The 10,856-nt window shown below is 40.7% G+C and overlaps 1 protein-coding gene across 1 annotated transcript; it reads left to right on the top strand.

Moving 5' to 3' along the window:
- Positions 1-4,958: 4,958 nt before the first annotated feature.
- LOC123320473 lies at positions 4,959-9,349 on the top strand. The gene is made up of 4 exons (XM_044907839.1): positions 4,959-5,000; positions 6,613-7,223; positions 7,443-8,109; positions 8,180-9,349. Exons 2-4 carry the CDS (start codon positions 6,616-6,618, stop codon positions 9,347-9,349), a joined length of 2,445 nt encoding a protein of 814 aa, XP_044763774.1. The 5' UTR covers positions 4,959-5,000; positions 6,613-6,615.
- The last annotated feature ends 1,507 nt before the right edge of the window (positions 9,350-10,856 follow it).

The raw sequence follows: 10,856 nt of genomic DNA on the forward strand, positions 1-10,856 counted from the left end.
TGATAGGCAACCTTAACAACCTTCTTGGATACAATGTTAGCTAAGTTACGTAGTAGAAAGATATTCTTGGTCACCTTTGACGCTGTTTCATTGCCATGAGGAATCCATGTGAGACCAGAGTCCAGATGAACTCCCAGAAACTTTATCGACTCATTGGCATTATGATCTTTAAGTCCTCTTAAGTTGAACAACATGGTGTCAGTCTTCTCTTCATTACAAACAAGCTTGTTCAGTGCGAACCACTCCTTATCCCTTAATTCTGCTGCACACGCCAGCTGCTCAGCTCCTCGCATCTCCTTATGCTCCACAGTTATTCCCGAGTCATCCGCCCATAAGAGATGTTCGTAGGCCGCCATGAAAAAAGAAAAATCGTTCATAAAGATTATGAATAGTAGGGGTCCTAATATAGAACCCTGTGGCACCCCAAGACTTAATTGACCCTCTGTGGACCAAGTATTGTTGCAGAAAACCCTCTGTGTTCTGTTGAAGAAATAGGACCGAATGAGTCCGAGACCAACCTCGTCAAAACCGTATTTCGAAAGCTTGTCAACAAGAGCCTGCGGCGGTACGCAGTCGAAAGCTCGGCTCAGGTCTAAAAATATTGATAGTGAAAGCGAACCCCTCTCAAAACAATCCAGCGTGTACTCAACAAACCGCATTACAGCATCACATGTACTTGACCCTCTTCTATATCCGTATTGGTTCCTGTGAAACAAATTTTCTTTCTCAAAATAGTTCATTATCTGCACGCAGATGATCCTCTCGAAGACCTTTGAGAATATAGGGAGTAAGGAAATCGGTCTATAGTTTTTTTTATCATTCTTATCTCCCTTTTTGTGTATTGGGATTACCTTCGCCACCTTCAGACAATCTGGGAAAACCCCCTCCTTAATGCAGCGGTTTATTATCTTAGTGAGAGGCCCCACAATATGATTTATATTTCTTTTCAAAAGTGTTATTGACAGACCGTAGTAGTCCCTGGATTTACTCCCCTTCAGCGAATTTATTATATCCTTTGTATTGTTAAATGATACTTCATGAAATTGAAAATCACCTGCACGCCGATAATTTGCTTCCACGGATATCCCAGGCCCTGAAATATCAATATTCGGCAAATTATTCACCAGTTCATGTGGCAATGAAACAAAGTAGGAGTGCAACTCCTGTGAGCTCAAGGGTATAGACGAAACCACCTCTGACCGCCTCTTACTATTTATTATTTTCCACATATTCTTGCTAGGGTTACTGGAATTCAAGATGAAATTGTCATTAGCTGTCCTACGTGCTCTGCGCAGTGCTGCCCTGTACTCGCCACGTGCTCTGTTCCTCAATACTTTCATGTCATAATTTTTGAAATGATTATACAGATCATTGTAAAGTCTCACCTTCTCCCTCATCTCACGCAATTCAGCAGAGAACCATTTTACTCCCGAGTCGCAAGTTCTAGCTTTTATAACAACCTCTGGGAAAGATTCTTGGTATATTTCTATGAAACACCTATGAAAACTTTCAAAACAATCTCCTGGTGACAAAGACATATCATCTATAAAAGTCCAATCTTGTTCACTCAACAAGTTATGCATCCTACAATAGCCTACCTGTGTCAATGGTCTGCACCTGCTATTAGTGATGGAAGTGGTGGGTGCTGAATGCATTGGGATACTAATGCGCTGTGCATCATGGTCCGAAAAATTCACTCTCAGAATTTTGGGGAAAAAACTGCACAATTCTGTGTTCCTTACAAATATATTATCTATAATTTATCCATTCTTGTGGGCTCAAAAATAGTCTGTTTTAGGCCATAAGACTCAAGAACCTCCACCAGTGCTACAGCATTCCTATCCAGTGTATCATTCCCATACATGCTGAAAAACACATTAAAATCACCTGCAATAGCAAGATCATCATGAATATCCACCAAGTTCAAAACATTTTCAAGTATTTCCAAAAAATTCCCGAAATCACCATTAGTTGAGCGATAAATTGATATTAGGGTTAATTTCTGTGTTTTTATTGCAGCTATTTCACAGTCAAATTCCACTGACAAACTCACAATATTCCCCAGTACTTCGTAGTCATGGTTTCTACTCAAAATCATGGAACCACCACGCGATTTTTTCGTTCTGGAGAAAATGGAAGCTACGTGCCATCCACCTGAGGAGCAAGAGTCAGCTATCTCCGGCGAGAACCAATGCTCCGTCACACAGATAGCATCATGCATTTTGTTTTCCATGAGAAACAAGTCCCATTCATTCACCTTGTGAGAAGTCAATCCCTGAATATTCAAATGTATCACTCGGAAGGTGCATTTATTATCTCCAGCTTTGTTGTCGTTCATGTTCGGCCCTTTTGTACAACTTTCCTGTGTAAAACATCGACACATATGCATCTTTCGGCCAGAGATCACATGATTTCGCTCTTTCCAGATTTTCTTCATTAATAGAGACTTTGTAGGAACGATAACACTCAGGATGTTTGGAATTCAATTCGGTGCATACAGCCTCCGTAAAATTCTGTTTCACCATGTTAGTGAATTCAGATGATGTTGTTTGTGTATTAATTCTTGAAACGAACAGGGATATAGTCTTAGTTATAGCTTTTATGGAGCTATCAGTCGCTTTCCCCATGATTGACCATTTATTATCATATTTCCCCTTTTGTTTGACTGGCCTGACAGATGCCTTGTTTGTTTTGAGTTGTGGATTCTTATCTGCGACATTCTCTGACGTTTGTTTGATGTACAAATTTCTATCGGTTGTTGACATTGATTCATTTGAGCTACCAAACTCCATGTTTGTTTCATCCTTGTTAGTACTAACTTCCAAAGATGAGACGAAGACTTCACAATTATCCTCGCCAACAGTAGACTTCGGATTCACCATTTTCACCGGACGTTCATTTTCCTTTTCCGCAGAATTTGTGTTTTCAGATGTCGGCAATAATGATTTCTTCACTGGTTGCAAGGAGCCAGTTGAAAAACCGACAGATGGCTTCTTTGATGCTGATGTACCGTCTCCGAATTTCTCCAAGATACTAATATAATTTTTCAATATTTTTATTTTATCATCAAGTTCATCAATCAACCTGTCTTTACCCCCAATGATCCTGTTCAAGTATTCCACCTCCAGATCTACATTCTTTTCTTCAACAGTATCGCCATTCTTTGGGACTTCATGGGCGTTATCTGCTCCAAACATTTCATCCTCCACAGTCAAACTATGGAGTTGGGAAACGGAATTTTCGAAACACAGTTCATTCAGACCACTAAGACGTGTTCTCAGCTTCTCAACTTCCAACTCTGCTTGTTTCAGTTTTGAGGTTATATCATCGCAGCAGAGCAATCTTCCTTTTTGGTCCACAAAAATACCACAAACTTTCAGTACACAACTAAAATGATATGAACTACTGCATCTAAAGCACGTTATGTAAGTTTTCACTTCTTTTACACATTTCTTGCAATAAATTTCCACACCGTTATTCGTACGTGGCGGAGCCATTGCGAGAGGGGGGTTAGACCCCCCTAAAATGACCCCTTTGCATAAAAATCAGGGTGTCCTACTACTGTCTTAGGATATGGAGTGTATGAAACTCACTTTTTCGATTCAACCGAACCTAACAGTTGATGATTCAATAGAGAATTGCACTCTAGAGAGCACTCCAAAGTGAACTGGAAAATGAAAAATTGAAAAAAAAATAAATTCGAGATTTTTTTTTAAACAGAGTCAGATATTTGAAAGTTTATCATGAAAATATAGGTTTTCAAATAAGCTGAATCCATTGCGAGCATTCTGGAAAGCCTATCTCTCACCGATCAGATTTTCATTTTGGAAATGTCATTTTTCAACAGTTGAAAATTTCAATCTGCAATATCTCTTGTATATTCGTCTGATCCAATTGGGATTTCCGGTTTCGTAATCAGCATTGATAAGGCTTCCATTCCAGCTCAAAAGCTAAATATCGAAAATCTCGATTTTTTGGGTCAAAAATGAGCAAGGGGTTAGACCCCCCTAAAATGACCCCTTTGCATAAAAATCAGGGTGTCCTACTACTGTCTTTAGTATGGAGTGTATAATACTTACTTTGTTGATTCAACCAAACCTAACAGTTGATGATTCTATCCCTAATAGCACACAACGTCCTTGGGACGTCCAATTCATGTCCATTTAACGTCGGAACGTCCATGTACTTGATTTGTATGTCCTTTGGACGTCCGTTTCCGGACAGTTTTAGGACGTCCAAGATGGATATCCATTGTTAGTCCAATTTATGTACAATGTCCGTATCGGATATCCATTGGATGCCTGTGATGGACATAATACGGACCATATGACACATGTCCGTATCATGTAGTCCCAAAATGGTCCCTGACCGACTTAATACATGCAATGTCAAATATATGTCCTTACTGGATATCCATTAGTTGTCCGAGATGAACATAGTACGGACCATATAACTTATATACATATATATATTACATGGTCCGTATAACGTCCATCACGGACACCTAGTGGATATCCGGTAGGGACATCTTTTGAATGTCCATACCGGATATTCACTAGGAGTCCGTAATGGACCTAATATGGACTAAATAACATGTATATATTACATGGTCCGTATAACGTCCATGACGGACACCTATTGGATATCCGGTAGGGACATCTTTTGAATGTCCATACCTGTTAAAAATTGGAGGAATTTTTAACCCAACTCTACCACTCGATGACATCTCTAGCAACTCAGTGACTACGTTTATCGTTACATGCTTCTGTGAACGTAACCTTTAAATCGCTGTCAATCAGCTGTTCAAAAAAACCGGTGGAACCTGTTGAATCTGCTCAATTTAATTCATTCTCTTTAGATTCTTCGTTCGCTCAAGTGAATTGGAACTTGGTCTAAATTCTTAACGTGATTTTTAGTGCACTCTCAACTTTTTTCAATCAGCTCAAATCTAATATTATTATTTTATATTATACTAATCAATCGATCAACATCTCAAAAAGGTACAGTATTTTTTCACTCAACAAAAAATGTAATCATTTTTTGCATGTGTCACGTTAGAATATCATTCTACATAATTTTCCTCTCAACATTCACTCCATCGCTATGCATTTTCTCACAATTACATTTGCAATATTCTGCTCTACATCTCTCTATCATATTTGCATGTATATTTTCTCAATTTTCTCCAAATCTCTCAATCAACCACGTGCTCAATGTACCTAACTGCTTCAACCTTCTCAAAATGCATCGATATTTCATTCACTGTGAATCACATCACCTCGACAATCACTCACATTTTAATTTCTCTAATTTTAGCACCAAGTTCACATTTCACACCACTCTATTAGAAGCTTATATACTTGTATTCACTCTCATTTTATATACATGTCACCTCAGATTAACTTTACATCTCTTACGATCAGACTTCTCAGGCCTCTTAAGTTTCAGGTACCTCTACGCTCAAGTTGGACACTTCGAAGGCTTCTCATAGACCAGATCGAGATCCATCTCACTACACTCAGAACTCTGAATAATGGAATACACTCTATCAACTCTATTGGACAGACTGGTTTGTGATAATGCTCGAGGAGGTCCAATCTGATTTCAACTCAATAAGTATAATTTATTATACACTTTTGCATGTCTCTATTACCTGAAACTTATGATACCTTATTTATTTTCTCTAACGTTGTGAACTGCTCTTCTTGTTTCATCTCAATTATGAATACTATTCATTAATTCTTTCTACGTTTACAATATTTCATTTCTCTACATTGCATTTGTAACACAACTCACCTCAATTTATGTACTCTCATACAACACCTTCTGCTTTTCTAATAGATTTGCTATTCCTGTAAGCGTTGGTAATCATCTCTCTACATTACATTTGTAACACAACTCACCTCAATTTATGTACTCTCATAAAACACCTTCTGCTTTTCTAATAGATTTGCTATTCCTGTAAGCGTTGGTAATCATCTCTCTCTCATTCTGTCTCATTACACCTGTCTCACTACATTACATATCTCTAACTTCTCAAGTTATCACTGCAACCTTCTGTTTTTCTGATAGCGAGACAGTTTATGAAATCGTAAACTCTATCACTGTAAACGTTGTGCTTGCATGATAACACTCACATCAATTTATAACTATCAAGCTCAATTATTATGCAACTCAAAATACATAGACACGTTTTTAAGTAGATCTATCTCAATTCTCTCAATTCTTATCAAACGCATAATAATTGATCTTGTTACTCGATACATGAAATTCACTCAACCTGCTCTTTCTCTCAAGCAAATACAACGTTGATTTTCTCATTGAAACATTACTCTCAAATTCTCTTAATAACTTCTCAATAATTGTAAATAGGTTCACTCTGTTTAGATGTTGTATTTAATTTTACTTCATGCGAGTGTCTATTTATTATGTGACGTGTTTGATATACAATAAAGATTTTATTTTACCATCTCCAACTCAATCATTTGGTAACAGTCCACTTTTAAGTAATTGCCAAAAATCTCAACACCCAGATTTTTGAACATTTGGTCCTTCGGGCCGGATGGTTGAGTTGGAATAATCATTCATTCATATCACATTCTTCTCAAAAAGGTCATGTCTCAAAAGTCGGGAAGATCTTCTCCATCTCCAAAAGAGGATGACGCTCAACTCCAGGTCCCTCCTACTCGATCATCCAGATCTTCCACATCTTCGCAGCCTGATGTGGGACCTCAAACTCGCTCGGCTGGTCTTCCCACCAACCTCAAATTGAAAGTCGCTACTCAACTGAGTAGACTACAACTCATGAAGGACATCTTCTCCAAGCTGTCCAACATCTCAACATGGACTGTGCAAGACCTGTCACACACTCAAGAACAGCTGCAAGACCTTCATAAGAACTTCTCAAAGACTCACTCGTATTTTGAGTCAGCGTGGCCTGAGTCTTGTCTCGACCACGAATACTTCGCATCCTCAGTCTTCTTCGAGGAATACTCTCTATACCAATCAGCCATCTCGAAATTAAGACAACTCAATATGTCACTCAATCCTTTGGATTCACAGCCATCCACTTCTGCTCAAGTCCCTCAGCCTTCTCAAACTCGTCCTCGATTGCCTGACATCTCAATTCCCACCTTCTCAGGCGACTTCTCAAAATGGCCTGCCTTCCGAGACCTTTTTCAATCCCTCGTGATCAACAGCACCTCAATTTCTGACATTGAAAGGTTACATTACCTTCGAACATGTCTCTCTCAAGAACCTCTCGACACCATCTCCAGTCTTCCCTTAACGGAAGTCTCGTTCCCCATAGCTTGGAAGAAGCTTATGGATAAATATGAAAATAAAAGGCTGCTCCTCTCTTCTCAATACTCAAAACTTCTCTCCTTCTCATTGGCGAATCAGAAAAATTCTACCGCCTCATCTCTTCGTCAATTTATTGACAGCATCGTCAATCCTCTCCAAAGTTTGAAAGCAGGTGAAGATCTAGAGCAGAACAATAATCTTTTGGTGTTTCATATCATCAACCGTATGGATCACGCCTCTCGCACTCATTGGGAAACTCTCATCTCCTCTAATAACGAATTTCCCTCCTTCGCTCAGTTGATGGAGTTCCTCCAATCTCGCTCCAGAGCTCTAGAATGGACTGAGTCCAATCAGAGACAGTCATCTCAAGAATCCTCTCGCTCTCGCACAACAGTGCACACCATCTCTCAAAAGGTTACTGCTCCAATTAAACCTTCTCCTCCACTCATCTCAAGCAAATCGGCCTCCTCGAACACTCCAATCTCGAAAGTCTCTTCTATGCCGGGCTACACCTGTGATGATTGTGGACGCGACCACTTCGTTGCAGATTGCCCTCGCTTCTCCAAGCGCTCACCTCAGGAAAAAGCTGATGTGGTGTTACTTCGCATCCTCTGCTCCAACTGCCTCGGTAGACATCATCGCCACTCTTGCAGAACGACAAAGATCTGCAAAATCTGTGGAAGTCGTCATCATACACTTCTACATGATGCTCCTCTCAGCAGTAAACCACACTGCAAAGTTCCACCGGTACCCCCTCGAGTGCTTCCACAATACGCTCTCACATCTCAAAAATCTGCTCAAAGGGAGGTGAGTTCTAGCAACTCAGCTCTAAAGCCGTCAAAATAGTTCGAAGAAACGTTGAATTATTTTTCTTCAGCTACCTCAACCACGACTCAACACTCTCCTCGCCACTGCCATCGCCCATCTCATCACCTCAACAGGATCACACACGGTTCGACTACTCATCGACAGTGGATCCGAGCTGACCTTCATCTCTCAAGATCTAGCCAGAAAACTCAACATCTCTAGAAGGAAGTCGCATGTTGTTATTGTGGGAATTCATGGAAAGACTTCTAAGACACAAGGATCTCTCGCCCTCACTCTCAAGTCGACGTATGACCATCAAACCATAAATATTGATGCTCACATTCTTTCATCATCTTTCTCTAATCTGCCTTCCTTCTATACATGTTTTCAGCAATCTCTACATCTCCAGCATCTCAAGTTAGCTGATCCAGAATACCACATCTCAAGAGCCATCGACATCATTTTGGGTGCTGATGTATATGGCTCAGTTGTTCTTCCTCAGATGAAAAAAGGCCCTCCATCATCTCCAATCGCGCAACTCTCAATCTTCGGCTGGCTAATCCTAGGACCTGTGTGTCAAGAACAGGAACGCCTTCCAATCCAATCTCCAATGTTTCACACTGTTCAAGATGAAGACTTACATCATCTCCTCACTAAGTTTTGGGAACAGGAAGAAATTCAACCAACGTCTACGTCACATCTCACCTCTGACGAGCAAGAATGTGAAAACCACTTTGTCTCCACTCACTCAAGGCTCTCCTCTGGGAAATACATGGTAAGATTACCATTGAAATCATCTATTGACGTCTTAGGTTCTTCCAGACAACGAGCCTTCCGATGTCTGCAAGCCTTGATTCGGAAATTCGACAAGGATCCTGACTACTCTCTGCTCTACCACCAATTTCTCGATGAATATGAACTCCTCCAGCACATGCAACCAGTCTCGTCAGAAAAGGTCAACTCAAGATATTTTCTTCCTCATCATGGTGTTCTCAAAACAGACAGCTCTACAACGAAACTGCGAGTAGTCTTCAACGGCTCCAGCCCCACCTCAACTGGTATTTCTCTCAACGATATTATGCACACCGGAGCGAAACTACAACTCGACGTGATTGATGTTCTTATGTGGGTGCGTAAATTTAAATTTGTCTTCTCTACAGATATCACAAAGATGTACAGACAGATTCTTGTTCATCCTGATGATTGGGATCTTCAAAGTATCGGTCACATACGGAACTAGATCAGCTCCATTTTTGGCAATCAGAGTTCTTCTCCAACTTCTCAAAGATGAGGGTCACAACTTTCCTTTAGCCATTCCTCCATTAACAAAAGGTTGTTATGTTGATGATATTTGTGGTGGAGCAGATACTGAACATCAACTTCTCGAAATTGCCAAACAACTCCAGAACCTTTGCATGGCGGCCGGCCTTCCGCTAGCAAAATGGCAGTCAAACGTCTCAAGTCTCTCTCACGTCGTTCAAGAGGAAGAATCAACACCCACTCCAATCTCATTCGATGAAGGTTCTCACTCAACTAAAGTGTTAGGTCTAATCTGGTACCCTCAAGAAGACTATTTCACTTTTAAAGTCAGCTCCAATCTATCTGGGTCTTTGATCACCAAGCGATCAGTTCTATCTCATACTGCTAAAATATTTGATCCACTCGGTTTAGTCTCCCCTGTTACGATTAGGGCTGAAATGTTGTTGCAGGAATTATGGCTCCAAAAGTTATCATGGGATAAACCTCTACCTCAACTACTCCAACAGAAATGGTACGACATCAGTGAAGATCTCTCCAAGCTGGCCAGCATCACAATTCCAAGATGGATTAACACTCAAGAGGGTTCCTTCATCCAACTCCACGGCTTCTCTGATGCATCTCAACTCGCCATTTCAGCCGTTCTCTACCTTCTCGTTCGAACTCCGTCCAAGGAATGCAAAGTTACAATGCTTTGCTCCAAAACCAAAGTATCGCCTTTAAAACCACTCACAATCCCGAGACTCGAATTATCAGCTGCTCTTCTCCTCTCTCGACTCGTTAATTATGCGCATAATGTTTTAGCTCTCAACATTCACTCTACCACTCTATGGACGGACTCCTCAATCACTCTAGCTTGGATCAACACTCACCCTTCACGTTGGAAGGACTTTGTACGGAACAGAGTTGCAACAATCCAAGATCTAACTCCAAGGGCCCATTGGAGGTATATTTCCGGCAAAGACAATCCTGCTGACTGTGCATCACGAGGGTTAACTTCATCTCAACTTCGCAACCACTCGCTATGGTGGACGGGACCACCATGGCTTTCCAAGTCAGAAGATTCATGGCCAAATCGTCAGCCGGCACCGACAACCGACCATGAATCAGAAGCAAGACCAGCCATCTCCATACTCACCTCCACTACGTCAGACTACTCATGGGATCTCATCTACAGGTATTCCAATTTGAATAAATTGTTGAGAATTACCTCTATTTGTTCAAAGGTTCTCGCACGACTCCAACGCAAGCTGGATCCAGCACACCTCACACACCTGACTTCAACTGACTTGGAAGCATCTCGAATTTTTTGGATAAAGGCAACTCAAAAAGTCTACTTTCCACATGAACTCAAGGCTCTTCAATCACAGACTCCACTTCACTCTTCTCATGTATTCAGTAGACTTACTGCATTCCTCGACAACAATGGTGTAATTCGTGTAGGCGGACGAATTTCCCATTCTCAACTCGACCCAGATAGCAAGCATCCA

The sequence above is a fragment of the Coccinella septempunctata genome, chromosome 1 (genome assembly GCF_907165205.1).
Source record: "Coccinella septempunctata chromosome 1, icCocSept1.1, whole genome shotgun sequence".
Taxonomy (NCBI): domain Eukaryota; kingdom Metazoa; phylum Arthropoda; class Insecta; order Coleoptera; family Coccinellidae; genus Coccinella; species Coccinella septempunctata.